Source organism: Acinonyx jubatus, chromosome E3 (genome assembly GCF_027475565.1).
Source record: "Acinonyx jubatus isolate Ajub_Pintada_27869175 chromosome E3, VMU_Ajub_asm_v1.0, whole genome shotgun sequence".
Lineage (NCBI taxonomy): Eukaryota > Metazoa > Chordata > Mammalia > Carnivora > Felidae > Acinonyx > Acinonyx jubatus.
In genome coordinates this window covers 32,572,841-32,593,428 of record NC_069398.1, presented here as the reverse complement: position 1 = coordinate 32,593,428, position 20,588 = coordinate 32,572,841, and the positions used below count along the sequence as shown (strand labels likewise).

Below are 20,588 nucleotides of genomic sequence, written 5' to 3'. Positions count from 1 at the left end.
GTTGGCAGCTTGGAATTCTGCCATTTGGGGAGTATTTACACCACGGAAATTATCAAACGCTACGAGCCAGCCCCTGTGCCCCCCAACGAGCTAGCTGAACGTTTACTTTCGTACCACTGAATGATAGAAATGAGAAAGCTCGTTGAGTTCACTCAGAATTGGTGTTCCTCATGTTTTACCTTAATAAACATTTTTTTAAGCTATGAAATTAGTACTTGAACTCCTTTCTAGGTCTCCAATTTTGTAGGTCTAAATGCCGTTAACTTTTGAATTTTAAATTTTTTTCATGTTTATTCATGTTCTGAGAGACAGAGACAGTGCGAGCAGTGGAGGGGCAGAGAGAGAGGGAGACGGAATCGGAATCGGGCTCCAGGCTCCGAGCTGTCAGCGCAGAGCCCGACGTGGGGACTCGAACCATGGACCACGAGATCATGACCTGAGCCAAAGTCAGACATTTAACTGCCCGAGCCACCCAGGCTCCCCAATGCCATTAACCTTTGGGCCTGATGTCTATGCGGTGGCCCAATGAGCCAGTAAACTCGCACCAAAACCACGGGTCATTAGTGAGCTATCCGCCGCTATTTTCACACCCAACTTCCTGTGTGTTCATGATTCCAGGGCTGGAGCTCTGCAGACCCGGCCCCGCGGCGCCAGCCTCTCCCTTCAACACGGAACACGGGTGCTCCCGCAAGGCGGGAGGGTGCTTCCTGCTCCTGGCCGCTTCCTGCAGCAAACGCTCCAGCAACGGCAGGGCAGTGGATTGCAGTTAGATTTTGCAGCCCAGCCCGGGGCCAGCCGCCCGCAGGTGCCTCCTCCCCTCCAGGCTCTGGGACCCCCCCCCCCCGCCCCACCTGCTGCCCATTCCCCACTCCCGGCAGCAGCTGCGACTCCCCGTGCCTACGGGATCGAACAGAACAGCCAGGTGCTTCTCGCCTGACTGGCCCCGACCTGTGCCAGCTGGGCCGAGTCCGTGCCTGCCCTGCGCGCAGGCTCAGCGGCTCTCAGGACTTGACCTCCACGGCCCCGCCTTCTCCCAGACGCTACTTCTCTGGCCCTTCCTCTGCAGGCAGCGCACAGTGTGGCTGCCCCGGGGACCCTCCCCCCCCCCCCCCCCCGCTGGTTCCGAGCGCCTCTCCGCTGACAGGTGTGTGACCTTGGGCGCCTTCCCCAGTTTCAGCTTCAGTCCACCCATCCTTCAAATGGTGGTAATAAAACCGCTCGAGCTGCCCCCCGGTTTGAGGAGATCATTAACCTGCGGTGCTGGGCATGGGGCAGGCCTCCTGTAAAGACCGCCCAGGACACTCTCCCTTCGCCAGCTCCCTTCCTCGTCACTCTGGGGCCCCGTCTCCAGGTCCCCGGCACCAGCCGCCCTCAGCACCTCCTGGGTGCCGGCGCGGCATCTCAGACCTCAGACCGCCACGTCCGGGATTCTGGCAGGTGAGTGCCTGGCTGGTCCTCCCTCCGCCCCCTCTCCGGCATCAGGTGTGTCCTTACTGCTCATCCCTCAGAGGCCCCCCTGCCCCACCACCCTGCCCAGACACCCGACTTCCCACAGCGCCCTGCTTTCACTCAGCTTTTTCTTCCCTCCATAGCACTTACCACTGTTAGGCAGCTGTGCATTTGCATAGTTGATCATTGCCCACCTGCTGACTGTAAGCTCCCCGGGGGGGGGGGGGGGGGGGGGGGGGGAGGAAGGCAGGCAGGCAGGCAGGCCCCCCCCCCCCCGTTCCCTTGTTCTCCAGAACCTGAAACACTAGCACAGTGAAGGGACTCAGTCATTGCCTGCTCGTTGAATGAATGACTCCCCAAACTCCTCCTCTTCTGCCCCAATCCCAAGGGAATGGCACCTCCCGGAAAGCCAGAATCCTGCTGTTGCCGTGATTGGGCCCTGTTCGCCCTCCTGTCCCCAAATCCGTCCCCAGGTCCTACAAATCCTCCCCGTGAACGGTTGCTGAAACGGCCTACTTGCCATCCTGGTGGCCTTTGCCTCACTCGGGCGACCTCCCTGTCTCCTGGGCCACCCCATCCACTCTCTATCCTGCTGCCCGACATCAGTCCCCCCTCAGGTGCAGCAAGCCCCAGGGAGTAGGCCTGCGCCTCCCCACCCCTAGGCCCGAGGGCCTCTGGGATCACGTTGGGCTCCAGTCCCTCTGGAAACCCTTTCCGCCAGCACCCTGCCTGCCCAGCCCAGCATTCCCCACCCACCATGGTCACCGCCCCGGGGCATCGCCCTGAGCCTCCACCCAGTCTGCAGGTGGGAATACTGTGGCCACACCTCCCCCAGAACTACTCCTCTCTAGGCCTGCTGCCCGCAGCCCGGGGTTGTGGTGGGCATCGAGCAAGACTTTCTAAAGCACCACGAGAGCCTAGATCGGTGCCACACAGAGGGGAGCTTCAGAAGAAAACACTGCTGAGGCGTTCGGCTGTTCCCTGCAAACTGCCACACGCCGCAGTTTGTTTCACGTTTCAGGTCCTAGTGAGCAGCGGACCCGCAGAAGGCGGTGTCGTCTGTGGTCAGGTAACCACCTACAAGTGGGACAATGGCGCTGCGGCCGGAGGCAGGCCGCCTCCTAACGGCACCGGGCACCCGGAATCCATCGGGGAGGACCTGGGGCCTTGAGGTGCTGAAGTCACGGGGTGCTGGGGGTTGCGGGGTCGCGGGGAAGGGGCGAGGTTCCGGGGTCTCGGGGTCCCAGGTCTCAAGGTTCCAGGGTCCGCAGCCCACTGAGGCAACCACGAACCCACCTGGGCCCGTGGCGCGAGCGCTGACGGCCCCGCCCCCTCGGACTTGCTCCACCAAAGCCCATTGGTCGGCGGCCTGTCCGCCCCGCCCACGTGACGCGACACGTGACGCGACCCGGAAGTGGCGGGCCGCGGACCGGGCTGCGGGCGGGGTTCCCGGAGTCGCCGGTGTTGGCGGCGGCGGCGACATGTTCACGGCGGGGGCCGAGAGTCTGCTCCACCAGGCCAGGTGCCCCGACCTTTCCCTGGGGCCTCTTGGCGGGGGGGGGGGGGGGGTTGTCTCAGGCGACCCGTGCGTGGCGACTCCAAGCAGCCCTCCTGGACCCGCTCTAGCGACCAGGGGGACGGGGAGGCCACGCCGTCCAAGTCTGGGGTTGGGGGCCCGGGATGGGGCCCCGCGGACTGGCGAAGGCTTGTGGGTGAGAGCCACCCCCGCCCCACGCCCAGCAGGAAGTGTGACAGCCAGAAGCTCCCACATGCTTTGGGGTCAGGAGCACCGAGCCACCCAGAGGCTGGAGAGCCTGGTGGGACTGAGCCACAGCAGCGAGCACAAGCGCCAGGCTCAGGAGTTTGATACCATCGGAGGGGTGGGGGAGCCAAGGGAGGATTTTGCGATTTAGAAAGACGCCTTCCTGCGGAGGGATTAGATAAGTGGAGAAATTACCCACCTGTTTCTGGCCCCCAGCTGGCCCTGGATCGCCACTAACTCATCGGTAGCCCTTTGCCCACCAACTAACCAGTCATGAGACAAAGCAGAAAGGGGGCCAGGGCTAAAACGCCACCGTCATCAGATGGTGTAAGACTTGAAGCTACTTGTATCCAAAAAAATGCCCGTGGTCAACTTTTTTTTTAAAAACCCCTAAACTCGATCTGGCGCTGGACCGATTGGTGGGAAGGATTAGGATCGCTGAAGCCACTGTAATTTAGTGAAGTGAGATCTTGAATGTGTATTAGGTTCTAAAGGCTGTGAACGGGGCAAAAATATGTGGCCAAAATGGCCCTGCTGGGAAAGTGCCTCATCGATTTGTGGCCCCGTCTGTGTCTCCATCACTGTTGGGCAGATACTCCAATATTCAAGTTCCAGTGTTATGGTTCTTGCTCACTTGAATTTAGGGGTTGTAGGAAGTGAAAATAGGTATCTTTAAATACCATCCTCTCCCTCAAGATGCAACATGGCCACGCCCACGTTCTTGCCAGACGACACTAAGAGCAGACACCCACTCAGAACTTCAGTGGGTTTATTTCTCCCAACTCCCCTCTGCTCCTGGTCATAAATTTCGTGGAATGAAAGGCAGGATGACTAGCCCTCACCATCTAAATATTTCTCTCGCGCTGACTTGGACGGGTGAGTGTGGGTGGTTGGAAGGTAGAGTGTGGTTCGATATCCAAAAGTGAAATACACGTGTGATGCAATTCCTCTCTCTCAGCGTTTGAGGAAAGCTAGTTCCTATCAGGTGTCACTGGTTTTCACTCTGTTTGGCTCTAATGAAGCCTGTGATTTGGGGGAGCACTTTAAAATAAGTTGCTGATGTCCGGGAGTTAGGATTTGGAGTGAGTTTTTGTTTCTGAATTCTTCAGAGCTGGAAAGCAAGGGTGGAAAAAGCGGCCAGGGGCATCGCTTGTGAGCTGAAGACTGAGTGAAGGACAGGGGCTCTGAGAACGGGTGTGCAGAGTGCAGCAAGGCAGGGGCCAGTTCCAGAAGCTCCAGCCAACTGGAGGCTCTGCATGAGGAGATAACCAGCAAGGGATAAAGTCAGGGGTATTTCAGGCAGAAGGTCCATGCCCGGGGCGGGGGCAAGAGCAGGGGAAACAGAACTGTGGGATTCTTAGACCAACTAAGGAATGCCACGGACCCTCTACTCATTGTTAGGGTCGGTAGGAGCTTGGCTCTGATGGCCCTGGGGCAGCCACTGAGGGGTTGGAGCAGACTGGGTTTTAGAAAGCATCCTGCAACATGGGGAACATGCTGGAAAGGATTCATTTGGGAGGAGGAGCCTCCCATATTATTTTGAGACGGTCTGGTATCTTCAGTCCCATTAACCCGGTTAGAAACGACCTGGCCGGGCCTCTTGTCTTTCTGTGTCCTCCCCCCACAGCGCCGGTTACGTGGTAGGTCACCGAATCCGACTCTGGCTACGTCAAAGGGAAACAAAAATGAAAATGGGCTGGGAGGTAAGAGGGAGACCTGAAGTGGTGGCAGATTCATTGAGATTTATCCGCCAGCCTCCAAGTAAGAACAGGAAAGACGAGATGCAGCCCCAGGACCCCAGGACCCCAGCTCCCGATGTCTGCTTAACCTTCTCATCAGTCCGAGTCTGGAGATGCCCCATCTGTAGTGGTTCAGATTTCCAGACTCTCCCGAGTTCGAGCATCTCATGGGTCCAGCGGGGATTCGGTGGCCTTTAGTCGTGGCTCGGGGAAAGATGGGGGCCTTCTCCGAGACCCCCCCCCCCCCACCCAGCCACCCCGGAGGTCCCTAGGACCGCGTCTCCTTGGCATATTGTCTTCTCTTACCTTCTGGACTGAAACAGAACTTAAAACCGGCTTTCCATTCTGAGACTTTGTTCAATGTCTTACCAGTTGTCAACGCTCAACAGATACTATTTTTAACCAGGCAGATTAAACCCTGGAATAAGAAGCTGTATGTAGTACGCATACCTTACATGTCACTACACTTGTCCTTTAATACATGAGATTCTGCTCTTGTCCCAGAAGGTCAAGGCTCGTTGAGCGGATCTTTTGAAAAGCAACTTACTTCAAACTAAACCTCCCTTAATACGGACTCCTAAACCCGATCGGTTTTACTTCTTCCGCTCCTGGGACAACCAAATCCGAATGCGTGTGGTCTCTATCGGGGCTTGCTGTCGGGAGTGGTGGTCTCCCCACGGCCCTGCCCGCCAGGGGAGGGGGGAGGGGACCCGGTGATGGCTGGGCCCCAGGGAGGGAGGGAGGAACCAGGCCGGGTAATCAGGTGGGTCCCCACGAGAGGCAGAGGTGCCACGGGATGGTAGAATCGCCCTCCCGCCCACACCCGGCCTACCCTGCTCGATGGGCGTTTCCTCCCGTGCGAGAGCTGCTCTGTCCATGGTTCAGGGCAGCACACCAGGTGGCTGACCTCGCTCTCTGCTCAGGGACATCCGGGACGAGGAGCTGAAGAAGTTCTGTTCCCGGGTCGTTAACCTGCTGCAGAAGGACGAGCTGGGGCCCGACGCCGTGGACGCCCTGCAGAGGCTCTTCCTCATCGTGTCAGCCACAAAATACAAGAGGAAGTGAGTGTGATGGTCTCTAGGGTGCTGCGGGCCCCGGGCCAGGCACCCAACACGAGAGGCCGCAGGCGGATGCCCGCCGGCGCGGGGCAGCTTGGCGCAAACGTACGCGTTTGGCGCCTGAGTCTTACGTCCACTTGAGCCAGTGCTGAAGGCCCTCGGATCCAGAACGTTCTCTCTGCCTGCCGGACGGTCCGGGGCGGTGGCCCCACGGGGGCTCCTATTGGGACATGGCCCCTGCTCACACGGCCTTGCCCCCCCCCCCAGGCTGGAGGACACCTGCGTGCACCTGCTGCAGGCCACCCTGTGCTCGCCCAAGTGCCCCGAGCAGCTCCAGCTCCTGTGTGCTTCCATCCTGAGAGAGATGTCGCCCCGCGACGACCTGAGCCTGTCCTGTGACCACATTCAGAGCGCCCGGCAGCTGAGTCTGGTGGCCTCTGTGCTCTTGGCCCAGGTAACGTGGCCGTCCCTGCTTAAGTGGGCCTCCCTGCCCTAGGTCACCCTGGGGTGCCGGCGCACGGCCCCTTTGCGGGCACCGACCTGCGGCACAGGCGGGCTCGGCTTGGCCTCCCCCTCCATTCGGCCACGTTTCCGGCTGTCGCTCGTGTACTAGTCCTCCGACACCTGTGTGCTTGTAGAAGCGACAGAAACACCTCTCTCTCCTCATCCTCCTGCTTCCCCCCCACTGTTGCCTCCCCACCCCCCCACCTACCGCCTCCCCCTGCCTCCCCCTCCTGCCTCCCCACCCCCCCACCTACCGCCTCCCCGTGCCTCCCCTCCTGCCTCCCCCCCCCGCCACCTCCTGCTTCCCCCCCACTGTTGCCTCCCCACCCACCCACCTACCACCTCCCCCTGCCTCTCCCCATCGCCTCCTCCTGCCTCCCCCTCCTACCTCCTCCCTCCGCCACCTCCTGCTTCCCCCACCGCTGCCTCCCCACCCACCCACCTACCGCCTCCCCCTGCCTCCCCCTCCTGCCTCCCCACCCCCCCACCTACCGCCTCCCCCTGCCTCCCCCTCCTGCCTCCCCACCCCCCCACCTACCGCCTCCCCCTGCCTCCCCCTCCTGCCTCCCCACCCCCCCACCTACCGCCTCCCCCTGCCTCCCCCTCCTGCCTCCCCACCCCCCCACCTACCGCCTCCCCCTGCCTCCCCCTCCTGCCTCCCCACCCCCCCACCTACGGCCTCCCCCTGCCTCTCCCCATTGCCTCCTCCTGCCTCCCCCCACCGCTGCTTCCCCACCCCCCCACCTACCGCCTCCCCCTGCCTCCCCCTCCTGCCTCCCCACCCCCCCACCTACCGCCTCCCCCTGCCTCCCCCTCCTGCCTCCCCACCCCCCCACCTACCGCCTCCCCCTGCCTCCCCCTCCTGCCTCCCCACCCCCCCACCTACCGCCTCCCCCTGCCTCCCCCTCCTGCCTCCCCACCCCCCCACCTACCGCCTCCCCCTGCCTCCCCCTCCTGCCTCCCCACCCCCCCACCTACCGCCTCCCCCTGCCTCCCCCTCCTGCCTCCCCACCCCCCCACCTACCGCCTCCCCCTGCCTCTCCCCATTGCCTCCTCCTGCCTCCCCCCACCGCTGCTTCCCCACCCCCCCACCTACCGCCTCCCCCTGCCTCCCCCTCCTGCCTCCCCACCCCCCCACCTACCGCCTCCCCCTGCCTCCCCCTCCTGCCTCCCCACCCCCCCCACCTACCGCCTCCCCCTGCCTCCCCCTCCTGCCTCCCCACCCCCCCACCTACTGCCTCCCCCTGCCTCCCCCTCCTGCCTCCCCACCCCCCCCACCTACCGCCTCCCCCTGCCTCCCCCTCCTGCCTCCCCACCCCCCCACCTACCGCCTCCCCCTGCCTCTCCCCATTGCCTCCTCCTGCCTCCCCCCACCGCTGCTTCCCCACCCCCCCACCTACCGCCTCCTCTTGCCTCCCCGCCCCCACTCCTATCTACCCCCATCTCCTCCTGTCTCCTTTTCGTCTCTGGGGAAGCAGCAGGGCTCTGTGAAGGCCAATCCAGGCCCCAGTCCTGGACACGGGTAAAAGATGACGTCACCGAAAGAACGATGCTGGTAGAGCAGCAGCCTTCAGAACCGGACGGTCCTTTTCCAGCAGTTTTCAGACCAAAATGACTTGTCGCTCTCACGCCGACGTAAGTCACTGCTTTCCGGTCCACCTGTGTTCTGTTTGAAGGGTGACCCGAAGGGGGAGGTCAGGAGCGTGGGCCAGCGTGTCTTCAGGATCCTCGAGAGCCGGCAGCCCGAGGGGCCCAGTCCCAGGCACCTGCTCCCAGTCGTGTCCAAGATCACCCACCTCGCCCCACACACCCTCCACGAAGGTATTCGTCCTCCCGGAGAGGCCCGCGCGGGCGGCGCAGAGGGAGGCGGTCCGGGGCGGCCTGGGGCACAGCACCCTGTCGGGAGCAGCTGCTTGTTTTCTAGAAAGACCTACGAGTGCCCTTGCAGCCCGCATCTGGGGATTTACGTATTTCCCACCTGTTATCCCCGCTCCCCCCCTCCCCTGACGCATAGACCAGACCAACCAGCTCAGCAAGCGGCTGGTGGACTGGCTCCGCTACGCCAGCGTCCAGCAAGGGGTGGCGCACACTTCCGGAGGCTTCTTCTCCACACCCAGAGCCCGGTGGCAGGTGAGCCTGGGGACTCCCACCGTTCCTGTCCCTGGGCGGCCCCGGGCCACGCTGGCCGGCCTCGCCCGCAGGGTCCCTTCAGCTCCTCCCGTCTTTCCACCCGCCTTGGTTGCAGAATGATCCCTCTGTGTCTCCACTTGGGTGAGGGAGTTTTGGGTCTCGCAGGGTCACGGCCCCCCAGCCCGGGACGTCGTGTGCCAAACGCGCTGGCGAGCATCGGTTACCTGCCGGGGCCGCGTCCACTGGGGCGCTAGCGTTTATGCATCTCCCGGGGGCCGCCCCACTTCTCAAGCGTGGACGGCCACACCCGGTGTGAAGGCGGGGCTCCCTCCCGCTCCCGTGTGGTCTCCGCCCTCCCCAGCCCGGGTCCCCACAGCGCTGCCCATCCTTCCTTGCCTCCCGCAGCCTGGCCCTGTCACCGAGGTGGATGGGGCGGTGGCCACGGATTTCTTCACGGTGCTGTCCACGGGCCAGCACTTCACAGAGGACCAGTGGCTGAACGTGCAGGCCTTCTCCATGCTGCGGGCCTGGCTGCTGCACAGCGACCCCGAGGGCCCCAGCACCCCGGACGCAGGTGGGACATGGTGGGGGAGCCACGGGAAGGGGGGCCTGGGGGAGGCTCCAGGCGACGCTGGCAGCCCCGGCCGAGCCTCAGCGGCACCGAGAGGCCCTGCCCGGTCTGGGGCGGGATCCGGAGTGATCACGGAGGGCGGACGTCATCAGGGTGTCCGGAGAGCTCCCCCGAGCCCCTTCTCCTCTGCGGTCTGACCGGCGGTGTGGACCGGCTGGACTCGCGGGCGGGGACACCTCCGCTCCACGGGGGCGTGACTTTGACGCCCCCGGACGGGCTGGCCTGGGCGCCCTTCGAGTGCCTCGTTGTCTTTTCCAGACGACAGGTCGGAGCTGGAGGGCTCCACGCTGTCCGTGCTGTCGGCCGGCTCCACCGCCGGCCGCCTGCTGTCCCCGCGGGAGCGGCTGCGGGAGAAAGCCTTCGAGTACTGTCAGCGCCTGGCGGAGCAGAGCACCCGCCGTGAGTCCCGGGGCCGCGTCCCAGGCTGCTCGTGGGGCACGTGGGGCAGCCTCTTTTTCCCGGGGGGCTTTATGTTCCAGACGTAGACCCCGGGGAGCCGGGCAGTGGACAGAAGCTGTCCCCAGCCCTCCCGGGCGTCTGTCCCAATGTCTCGTCCGCCCCAATGTCTCGTCCGCCCCGGGGGCCGCTCTCTGCTCCCAGATGGCTCCCCGCCCTCTCCTCGAGCTTCCAGAACAGTGCACCCCTCGTTCACTGTTGTGACGCTGACAGAGACCGGGGGACCGTCTTCCTTCTGCAGGAGCCCTGAGGAAGGGGGACTCAGACCTGCAGAAAGCTGTAAGTGCGGGACGGGCGGGGCACGCGGGGCTCCCCGGCTCCACCCGAGCCCACCCCGTGTCCCCACGTCCCCGCAGTGCCTGGTGGAGGCCGTGCTGGTGCTGGACGTGCTCTGCAGGCAGGACCCCTCCTTCCTGTACCGCACCCTGTCCTGCCTGAAGGCCCTGCACACGCGCCTCTGCGGGGACCCGGCCCGAGTGCGGACGCTGCTGCCCATCGCGCAGTTCTTCCTGAACCACGGTGAGCCTCCGCCTTGAGCCTGGGCTCCTGGGGGCTGCCCGGAGAACCTTCCGGTTCCCGGCCCGGGACAGCCTGTCTCTTCTCGCTCTCTGAGGGACTGTGAGCAGCAGGTAGTGTCGTTTTTCGGCGGGTCGATGTAGCGAATGAAAAGGTAGCGACTTCACGCTGACCTCGGAACTCCTGGCCGTGAGTGTTCACCAGAGTTTCGTGGAAGGGGCCGTGGAACCCAGTACCTTCCAAAGAACGTTCCGCATCACGTCCCTCAGAGGGATCGGTCTGTAACCAGAAACTCTCGGGAAGAACTGAACGTAGTTCAGCCGGTTTTTCTCATGCGGGGTGGACACACCCCAGAGCCCCTGGTGTCCCGGAGACACGTGTGGCTGCGGAGGCTTGGCCCGTGACCCCGAGGGACCCCAGCCAGCAGCAGAGGTGGGGACGCACCTGCCGGGGCCCCGGCCCTGACCTTGCTGGTGCCTTCCAGGGGAGGCGGCCGCGGTGGACTCGGAAGCCATCCTCCGGCACCTGCTCACCAGGACCCCCTCTGAGTTCTTCCACAGCCCCATGCTGGCCTTCGAGCTCACGTGCTTCTGCAGAGACAACCTTCCCCTGTTTGGCAGGAACCTGGACATTCTCAAACGGAGCTTCCCAAACCTCTTCAAGGCACGTGTTGTCGTCCTTGGCCAGAGCCAGGGGCTGGGGGCCGGGGGCGGGGGGGGGTACAGGGTGGAGGGTGAACCGTGGGGTGGTCTGGGGGTCCGTACGTCACACGGAAACAGCACCTACGCCAGGGGGGAGAGCCCTGTGCTGACCCCCTTCAGAGGAACAGGAGGCCTGACAGTGGTTTATTCTCACGGGTTTGTCCAGATGGTCACATCCGGTCAGCCCTTCATCCAGGAGCCTTGCCTGCTCTGCCCAGCCCTTTGGTGCTGTTGACTTCCGATGTCTTTTGTGACCGGTCGTGGTCACTGCGTGGCCTTTACAAATTCAGCTAGAGACACCGTCCTTTCATTAGAGGGGGAAAAAAAACCACAGCAGGTGGAAAGAGATGACATTGATTGTCGGGAGAAAGCGAACACAGAATCAGAGCAGGGACAGAGGGCAAACAGGCCGGAGTGTCTCAGGCTCCAGGATCACAGGAGGGACCCTCACCCCTGCCGATGGGCAACCCGGGACCCAGGCGCCCTCCCTCTGCGGCGGCCCGTGGGCTCCCAGACGACGGCCCTGCTGCTGGGCTGTGCACCCCACACGGGCCCTCCCGTTCCCATCGAGCCGCCTCACTTGTCCCTGCAGCTCCTGGCCTGGAACAGCCCACCGCTCACGGCCGAGTTTGTGGCTCTGCTGCCGTCGCTGGTGGACGCGGACACAGCTGTGGAGGTGCTTCATGCGCTGCTGGACCTGCCCTGTCTGACTGCGGCCTTGGACCTTCAGCTCAGGTGAGCCCCGGGGGCGTGACTTGGTCCCTCCCCGCCCCCGCTGCTCTGCCCCGATGACAGCGCCTCCCTCTGGCTCTTTGCCTCCCGGTCGGCGCCATCCCCGGGCCCTGGAGTCCCCAGCCCGTTTCTCTCAGGTGGAGCCTCGCCCTGTAGACACCGTGCCCCGGGCCCGCTCCCATCACCCTGAGGCCCGCTGGCTCAGGTGCTGTGATATCCCGGAGACGTCTGCTCTGTCTTTCCACGAGCTAAGCCCGGCCTCAGGCACCTGCTTGTTCACAGGTTGTCGCCAGCCACATCCGAGAGGCCGCTGTGGGACCCCTCCCTCAAGATCCCCAGCTGCCTGGAGGCCTCCCGGGACCCCCAGTTCCAGGGTCTTCTCCAGTACCTGTTGCGTGCCACGGCCAGCGGGACCACGGAGAGGTGGGGGGGACTCTGGGGTGCGGCACCAAGGCCTTGGGACCTGCTGTGTGTGGCCAGAGCATGCTCCAGGGATGGTGGGACCCTGCTTCTGCCCCTGGGCCTTGTGCCTCCTGACACGAAGAGGGCAGGCGTGGCCGACCCCCCCTGCCCCGCCACCCTGCAGTGGCCACATCATGGGTGCTCCCTGGACGTGGGCCTCGTGCTCAGCTCCCTGCCGGCTCCCTGGGTCAGTCTTCGTGACCCTGCGAGGTACGTGCTGTGGAGATTCCATTGCACAGATGGAGAAACTGAGGCATAGCATGCCCCAGGAGGAGGAGCCTGGGGACCAGAACAGGGCATCCTGACTGCAGATCCCTCGCAGCTTGGCCCCACTCCAGCCCTCCCTGTGTTCCATCCTGGTGACGGGGGCAGAGCTGCGGTAGAAGACGCTCGTGGTGACACGTGCCCTGCTCCGAGGAGGCCGGTGTCACAGAACGTGGCCCGGGCCGTGGCGCTCTGACCGCCGTCTCTTCCCTCAGGCCCCGGCCCACCGTTCATGTGTTGAGGGCGTGTGTGTGGGCTCTGGGGAGCGTGTGGGCGGAGACTCAATGGGCCACGCTGTGTCCTCCAGGTTGGGGCCACTCCACCGACTGCTGCAGCCCCTGGCCAGCTGCGCCCGTGTGGTCCAGTGCGCCCAGGCCGTGCCCACCTTGCTTGAGGCCTTCTTCTCAGCGGTGACCCAGGTGAGGCTCACACACCCACGGCCCTGGGGCAGCCCGGAGGGAGGACGGGCTGCACACGCGCGCAGGGATGGCATCCTCGCAATGGACTTCTGCAGAGCCTGCCTCAGCCAGAGTCACGGGGAAGGGTGGGAGCCGTGGTGGGGCCCGTCCTCCTCCCCAGAACGGGGGGCCCTGGGACCTGCCTGGGACTGGCGCACACGGCTGGGACCGGAGCAGAGCGTGGCGTGAGGTGATGTCACCGGGACCGGGACTGAGTCGGTCTCTCCCTCCTGACCCCCAGTTTGCCGACGGGGCCCTGACCAAACAGCTGGCGCTGCTGCTCCTGGAGAGAAGCGACTCCCTCTTTCAGGTGCCGCAGTACGAGGCCCACGTGCACAGGTGGGCCCGCACCCCACCCCCCACACCCCACACCCCACCCCCCACAGCTTCAGTGTTCCCTCTCAGGTCCCAGCTCCGGGTCACCGCTCCCCCTGTGGCTGACCTCCTTCCAGCTGCCACCTAGCATCACCCCCAGGCCCAGCTACCGGGCCAGCGCTCCGTCCCTGTGTCCGTCCCTCCCCCCAGGTCTGTGATCTCCGTGCTGGCCCAGGTCCCTCTCCATGGAGCCCTCTGGGCTGCCTGTTCTCCGTTCGGAGGGCCCGATGCACACAGGCCTGTGCCCAGGCCGCTCGCCAGCCCCGGCCTCCTCCCCGGGGGTGGAGGGGCTGCGGGTTCCTTTAGGGGCCAGAACTATCTGCACCCCGACCTGGTGCTCAGAGCCTTCTGTTTTGTCCCCTGGCTGTGGTTCTGGGGGAGGGGCCGTGGCCTGGGGCCTGGGGGCGGCCACGGCCCACCTGGGTCCTCCCCGGGCAGGGTGCTGAGCTCGCGGTTCCTGGCCCTGTGCGCGCTGCACCCGTCACTGGTGGTGGAGCTGGCGAAGGAGCTGCTGGAGTTCGTGGGGAGCGTGAGCGGGATCCAGGGCCGAGGGGCCATGCTCGCCTCCGTGGTAAGGCCGGCCTCCCTGCCAGCACCCCCACTCCTGAGGCGGGCGGCCCGCAGGGGGCTGAGGTCTGTCCCTACCCAGGTGTGGGCCATCGGCGAGTACCTGTCCGTGTCGTGGGACCGGCGGTGCACCGTGGAGCAGATCAACAGGTTCTTCGAGGCCCTGGAGGCCGTGCTGTTCGAGGTCACCCAGTCCCGCCCGTCGGCCGCCCTCCCCAGGTGTCCCCCGCAGGTCGTCACCGTGCTCATGACCACGCTGACCAAGCTGGCCTCCCGGAGCCAAGACCTGATTCCCAGGTACGGTCGCGGCCGGACAGGGAAACCCACAGGCTTCCCGTGGGTAAGGGAATGGGCCCCGGATGCCTGCTCCGCGGGGGGAGGGCTGCTGGCGTCGCCCCCTTGCTTCTCCAGCTCGAGCCCCACGAGCTGGGGGCCCCGTTCCACGTGCGGGGCACGTCTGCAGCGGACCTGGGTCCCTTCATCCTCAGGGTCTCTCTGTTCCTGTCGAAGATGAGGACCCCAGCCCAGAGCCCAGCCCCGAGCTCCACGAGCTGCGAGGAAGACGCGGGAGCCGTGCGCACGCGGGCCGCTGAGCTGCTGACCCTGCTGAAGATGCCCAGCGTGGCCCAGTTCGTGCTCACGCCCAGCACGGAGGTGTCCGAGCCCCGCTACCACCGCGACGCCAACACGGCCCTGCCCCTGGCCCTGCGCACCGTCAGCCGCCTGGTGGAGAAGGAGACGGGCCTCCTGCCGGGGTGAAAGGACGGTGACGAAGAGCCCGGCGTGAGGGCCGGGCCTCGGCTTCCGTGATCAGCGGGGACGTGAGGAGGCCCGGGTGGGTCTGGGTCCCTCAGTGCTTGCCAGGACCGTCACGTCCTCAGTCGGTGGCTCTTTGGGTCTCTCTCCAACCCTGGTGGGCCGTGTGGTAACACAGGTATGATTTGGGGCTGGATGGCATCTGCTTGGTCTGTTTCGGGCTATTCCTGGTTTCGGGCAAGAAAAGGTACAGCAAAAATAAACCTCTTTCCGCAAGTATCTGTGTGCACAAGGCAGGGGCTGTGCGCTTTCCTCCACCCAGGGGGGCAGGGCCAGAAGTGGGGGTGCACTGCTGGTCTGCGAGACCTGGCCCTGGGGACCCTCGTGCAACTACACCAGACACCGGAGGCCGTTCCTGCCTGCTCCGTCCCCACAGTGTCCCGGAGGTCCCAGAAGGAACCGCCCGAATACCGGCAGGGAGGAAGCAGGGTGACCCAGAAGCGCAGCTGCCCCCGGAAGGGCCTCGGCTCCGCGTCCTTTCTCGCCCGCCTCCTGCTAGATGGGCCCTGGGGCCCCTGCCAGGTGGGCTGCAGGTGCTGCGACTTCAGGCCTACAGCCTCCTGTCGTTAAGAGGGGGCTCCGGCCGTGGTTCCCGGGGACCCTGACGCCCACCTGCTGCTCGGAGCCTTAGAGCAAATGGGGGAGACACGCTGGGTGTGGTGGGGCGAGAAACTGCCCCCAGCCTCGGCGCCTCCTGCCCCCCAGCGCCACTGAGGTCAGCTTCCCACCTCGCACACCAGCTCCCTAGGCTGCTCCCCAGCTCCACCCGGTGCGAGGGGGCCCCCGGGCCACCAGGTGGTGCTGCTGCTGCGCGAGTCTCCGGGCCAGCCCCGCCCCCGACTCCGGCCACACCCCCAGGCCCGGCCCCGGCTCCGGCTCCGGCTCCGCCTTCGCCACGCCCCCAGGCCCGGACCCTGCCGGTTGGCCGCTCGGGCACCTGTAGAAATGGCAGCCGCAGAGGTGGGTGGACGCCGGGGGGTCCCGGACCCGGGACTGGCCGGGCAAGGGGTGCCCGCTTCTGCTCCGACAGTCGGCCTCAGGATGACTTCCGGCAGGCGACAGGTGACGCGCCCTCGGAGCAGAGCGCCGGGTATCGCGGCGGGGCGCGCCAAGGGACACCCTGGTCCTCCCGGGATGGGGCAGACCCGGCTTTGCTGCTCCCCGCACCCCTCACCGACCCCGCGTGAGCCGCGAGCTTCAGGCCGGGCTCCGCGGACCTCACCCTGTCCCGCGCCGACCCCACGTGGGCCTCGAGCTCCAGGACGGAAGGCCAGGGTTGAGAATATATGTTTTAGAGAAAAGTATTATTTTTGCAAGGTGCCTGCGGTGCCATCGTCAGCGCGCAGCTCGTCCGCACACAGTGTGGGTCCAAAACCTGCGTACTAACTAGTTGGTGAGCGCAGACTTGGAGGAGATGGGTTCCCTGCTGCACACAGAGCTCAGGCAACCCAGACATTGCTTTCGCGTGTTCTCGGCCGGGTGAGCTGTTGCGGTGCCTAAGCGTCTGGAGACAAACTACCCGAGTACCGATCCCGGCTGGCTCCGGAGGGGCACGCTGACTCGGTGGCCTCGATTTCTCGTTCCCCTGGGTTTGGGGTCCATACCCACACCCTTGCTGTGGCCTGATTGGGAGTGGGGGGTGGGCCACAGGTGGCCCGCTGATGGTGGGCTTGGCGGTCCCACCCGCTTTGGCGGACAGACTGTGGGCAGGAGTGATGGGGGTTGAAACGTGCTTGGGAGCTGGGCTCGGCCTCTTGGCTTTTGCTTTGCAAGGAGAACGTTCCTGGCTGGTCTGTTGGTCTAAGGGCTGGAGAAGCGTGGGGCACACCTGGACCCCACCTGGAGTGGGGAAGTACCTCCGGCTGAGCTGAGAGTCGGTGCCGTTGTTTGGAGACACGGAGCTCTGTCATTTGTTCCCCCAGAGCGTTATTGGGGTAATGGCTAGAGACAGAAAATCGGTCTTCCTGCACACGTTTCCTCATCTGGAAAACGTGTTGATCGTCCCACCGCGGTGTGGCTGGGAGCAGTTCGTGAGCTATTGTGTGTAATGGGCCCGGGGAGCTCAGCCTGCCGTGAGCTCTTTCGTGGCCTCTCCCCGGGCACCAGCCCCTGGGGGCCTTGAGGTATGTGGACCCACGGCCACGTGGCTCCACGCTCCATCACCTCCTCTGCACAGAGCAGCGAGGAACCGAGACCTGTAATCTGGCCGGCCGTAGGCTGCCGCTGGCCTCTCTGAACTGGTGCCCTTGTTGCAATTCGGGGCTCTCAGAATTGATCTCTTGGGTTCAATCATACGTTTCAAATGTTTTTTGTCTAGAGAGAGAGAGCACGCACGCGGGGTAGAAAGGCAGAATTTTAGGCAGGCTCCATGTGTAGCACAGAGTCCAATGCGGGCCCGATCCCCTGACCCTGGGATCACCACCTGAGCCGAAACCGAGTTGGACACGAACACGATGGAGCCACCCGGGTGCCCCTAGGATGAAACTCGTGCAAGTACATCTTACCCGGCCGGCGTCTGGGGCACTCAGTAGAGGGTGGTGCTTCCAACCAGGCGGAATCTCCGAGCCTCACGTTGAAAGGGCCCCGGGGCAGACGCAAGCGCGCCTGTCTTCTGCGCCCACCAGAGGGCAGCAGGGAGCCGCGCCAGACCTAGGACACCACTCGGGTGGCCGTGCACCCTCCAGGAGACCGCTTTCCACGTGAGGGGCGGGTCTGCCACTGACCCGCCGGAAACCCCTTCTCCCCCAGGTGTCTGTTCCTGTCAAAGATGAGGACCCGGGCCCAGAGCCCAGCCTTGACTTGTGAGGATGACACGGGAGCCATGGGTACACTGGCCGCAGGACCCTGCTAAAGACGCCCGGCGTGGACGTGTCGGAGCCGCGCTATTACCGCGACGCGAACCTGGCCTCGCCCCCGCACGCGTTCGGCCGCCTGGTAGCCAAGGAGGTGAGTTTCCTGTCGGGAAGGGACGGTGACCAAGTGGACACCAGCCCCACGGCAGATTAAGAGCTTGGTACTAGGGTCGAGCCTCAGCTTCCACAATCTGAGGAGAAACTGGGAGGGGTAGTGAGTTGCGGGGAGGAGATCCGGGTACTCAGGGTGGGTAAAGCCCCTCACTGTAACTTTCTCAGGGAGGTTGTAGACCATTTCCTGGACGGGTGCCGAGCCTGTGATTACCAGGAGGGCCCCGCACCGGCGTGCCCACTGCCCCCTCCCCTCTGCTCGTTTCTGGGCAGGGTGGGGGGCAGACAGACTCCCTTAAAACCGCGATCCCGTGTCCTCCCAGGGTCTCTCCCAAGCTGGCGGGGAGGGGGGAGGCCCTGGGGACCCCGGCACCGCACCCCCCCTGGCTGCACGCAGCACCAGCCTCTCAGAGTACGAAAGATAGTTTATTGAATCTATACTTTTCCGTTAAAATTTTCAAACATAAAAGCTCTGTAACAAACGTCACAACTTCGTATCGTCTGTCATATAAATAAAATATACACTAAGATGTACATTATCCACGGCAGGGGACGCGACCACACGGCACGGCCGCCACAGCTGTCCCTCCAGCTCGCCCTAGGGAGGTGGGGTGCGGAAGCGGATCTTCTTGGCCGTCTCCACGTCAGATTTGGCAACCAGAAAGCGCATCTTCTTTCCTCCGTGTCGGATCAGGTCCACAGCCCTGAAAGCCGGCCAGGGGAGACGCGTGGTGTGGCCGACTCGCCACGGGTCCAGCCTCGGGGTGCGTGGGGTTCCTGGGGCGCCTAGGTTGGGGACTCCCCCCCCGAGGGGCCGCCGTGTTGTCAGAGGTCGAAGAGTGGGCTGGGGGCCGAGCCCGCGCGCTCTCTCGTCTGAGATGGGGGCCGGGGCTAAGGGGCCCGGGCTCCCCTAATGGCTGGGCGGTCCGGTCCGGGCCCGAGGGCGGGCGTACCTCAGGTAGCCGACGCCCATCAGGCTGCTGCCGTTCACTTCGAGGATGCGGTCGCCCAGGGCCAGCCGGCCGTCGGCTGCTGCGGGGCTGCCCGGGAGCAGCGTCTGGATGTAGAGCCCGGGGGCGCCCAGCGGCGTGTGCTGCAGGCCAAGTAGCAGCTCAGGGCTGGGCGGGCCCCGGTGGGGGCGGGGGGGTCGCTCTCGTGGCCTCCGGCATGTCCGCACGGGCAACACCGGACAGCATCCACCCCCCACCCAGGCCCGGTACCCTGAGGTCTGAGGACAGAGGGGACACGGCCGGCCGGGGAAGCGGCTGCCGCACGGGCCCTTCTCTCAAGCGCCACCGAGCTGCCCCACTGAGCCCGGTCCCGAGCCCGCGGCCGGCCCTGCCCTGCCCGCCCGTGGTCTCCCAGCGACCGCGCGAGCCGTGGGCCTACGTGGGGCGGTCCTGAGCAGGAGGAGCCCAGGGGGCGGCTCACCATCCCGTCGATCAGGCCCATCCCCAGGCCGGAGGGACCCCGCTCCAGCTCTACCACAAACACGTAGCAGAAGTCCTCGGCGCTGGAGCTGCGGCTGGAGAGGGCTGGCGGGGGCTCGTCCGCCGGAGCCACGCCGTCTCCTGGGCAGGTGAGAAGAGACGCCACGGGTGGAAGGGGAGGGCGGCTCGTGCCGTCGCCACTGTACTGTCCCGCCCTGTCCCCACCCAGCGGGCTCCGCTGTTCCTCCACAGGGAAATGCTCCCGCGGCTCCAACAAGATGCCCATCTGGGCACAAGGGGGGCAAGTGCCCTCCAACCCCCGGGGGGGTGATGGATCCCGGCCCCGCCTGTGGGCCACACCCCCACGTGCCTGTAAAGGGTGTGCGTCCTCCCTCCTCGTGACGTGACGGCCCTGGGACGGCAGCCCCTCCCGGAGCCTGGCTGTTTCCAGAGGCTGAACGGTGGGCTCTGCTCCAGGTCCCCCTTCCCCTCCCTCTACGGTTAAGCGGTGACTCCCCGCCCCCGTTCCCCCATCCCCCCGCCCCCGTGTCTGACCCCGCCCCTGCCGGAGCTGGGACCCGTCAGCTCTGTGGCCCCGCACCCAGGGTCCTGTGCCTTCTCTCCCCACAGGTCAGATCAGGCCTTCAGGCAGAGCGTGTGGCTGCAGTCCCCTCACCAGCAAGCAGGTGCCCTGCCTCAGGCCCGGATCTGCCCAGGTGACCCCTGGCCTTGGGGCACACCCAGAGTCTGCAGGGGCACTGCCGGGGGCTGCTCTGCCCTGCACTTCATGGCCCCCCCGGCCCTCCCCCCAGCCTCCTACCTGGTGCACACCACCTGAGCCGTCCCTTCCTCCACCCTGGGGGGAGGGACTTCGTCCCACAGGCGGCTGTGCGTGCACCCTGTGCCCTTCGACGGGGGCCTGACCCACCCTGCGCCCGCCTCACGTGGCCCCTAGAGCCTGCCCAGCATGGGCTACGGGCGTTCGTGGGCAGGTACCAGAAGCCCAGGCCAAACGTGCCCCTAGGGCCGCACGGTTACAGTGACCCAAAGGGGCCCCGCCCCGGGGGGAGACTGGGGGCTGTTGGGAGCCTGGGGACAGGTCTTACCTTCCCCAGCTGCACCTCGGGGGCCACTCTGCCCGCTCAGCCTCCCTTCCGGGAGCGCTTTCCCACAGGTGCCGCCGGGCTCTGGCCAGTCGGGGACAGCGGGCTCGAGGCCGAGCGGGGTGCCGGGAGGCGTGAGCAGGCACGAGGAGTCCACGTGCAGGACGCCAGCCTGGGGGCCCCCGCGGCTCTGCCTTCCTGGAGGGCCCTGTGCACGGGGAGCCCCCGCAGGAGGAGGAGGAGGGCGCACCTGGCCAGCTTCACGAGCTCCCCTGGAAACCAGCGGGCAGCTGTGGCTCCCCGGGGGCCCTTCGGGGGTGTGCTGCGGGCCCTGGGGGTGGGGGGACAGGGACGAAGGCCTCAGGTGCCCAGCGGCCCGCCACAGGGGGAGACCCCAGGGGCCACCCCCGCCTCTGGGGACCCCCCAGGCGCCCCAGAGGCAGCAGCCAGGCCCCGTGCTGGCTGCCCTCAC

General features: G+C 65.3%; 3 protein-coding genes across 10 annotated transcripts in view; 2 read left to right on the top strand and 1 right to left on the bottom strand.

Moving 5' to 3' along the window:
* Positions 1-2,821: 2,821 nt before the first annotated feature.
* On the top strand, positions 2,822-14,839 carry AP5Z1 (adaptor related protein complex 5 subunit zeta 1). The gene is made up of 17 exons (XM_053213267.1): positions 2,822-2,971; positions 5,874-6,011; positions 6,276-6,462; positions 8,189-8,333; positions 8,527-8,636; positions 9,045-9,216; positions 9,532-9,672; positions 9,971-10,008; positions 10,086-10,248; positions 10,730-10,908; positions 11,539-11,681; positions 11,961-12,101; positions 12,712-12,823; positions 13,104-13,201; positions 13,676-13,808; positions 13,887-14,101; positions 14,293-14,839. The coding sequence occupies exons 1-17, from the start codon at positions 2,931-2,933 to the stop codon at positions 14,561-14,563; spliced, it is 2,427 nt and encodes an 808-aa protein (XP_053069242.1). The 5' UTR covers positions 2,822-2,930; the 3' UTR covers positions 14,564-14,839.
* On the top strand, positions 14,741-20,151 carry LOC113594556 (translation initiation factor IF-2-like). 3 transcript variants are annotated; one of them, XM_053213265.1, is made up of 7 exons: positions 14,741-15,142; positions 15,361-15,682; positions 15,938-16,013; positions 17,369-17,566; positions 18,133-18,347; positions 18,795-19,162; positions 19,644-20,151. In XM_053213265.1, exons 1-4 carry the CDS (start codon positions 14,741-14,743, stop codon positions 17,469-17,471), a joined length of 903 nt encoding a protein of 300 aa, XP_053069240.1. In that variant the 3' UTR covers positions 17,472-17,566; positions 18,133-18,347; positions 18,795-19,162; positions 19,644-20,151. The 3 variants fall into 3 exon arrangements, 2 of the variants coding, with proteins under 2 accessions (XP_053069240.1, XP_053069241.1); XR_008294595.1 differs by lacking the exons at positions 14,741-15,142; positions 15,361-15,682; positions 15,938-16,013 and adding an exon at positions 16,231-17,113; XM_053213266.1 differs by lacking the exons at positions 17,369-17,566; positions 18,133-18,347; positions 18,795-19,162; positions 19,644-20,151 and having other exon boundaries at positions 15,361-15,710; positions 15,938-16,183.
* RADIL (Rap associating with DIL domain) overlaps positions 17,991-20,588 on the bottom strand; it is a 94,250-nt gene continuing 91,652 nt past the window's right edge. For all 6 annotated transcript variants that reach the window (XM_027042321.2, XM_027042324.2, XM_027042325.2 and 3 more), the window contains 4 exons: positions 20,120-20,447; positions 19,015-19,154; positions 18,537-18,676; positions 17,991-18,287 (listed from right to left, as the gene is read on the bottom strand). In XM_027042321.2, the coding sequence (XP_026898122.2) occupies positions 18,182-18,287; positions 18,537-18,676; positions 19,015-19,154; positions 20,120-20,447 (714 nt within the window). In that variant the 3' untranslated portion in view covers positions 17,991-18,181. The remainder of the gene's footprint in view (positions 18,288-18,536; positions 18,677-19,014; positions 19,155-20,119; positions 20,448-20,588) is intronic.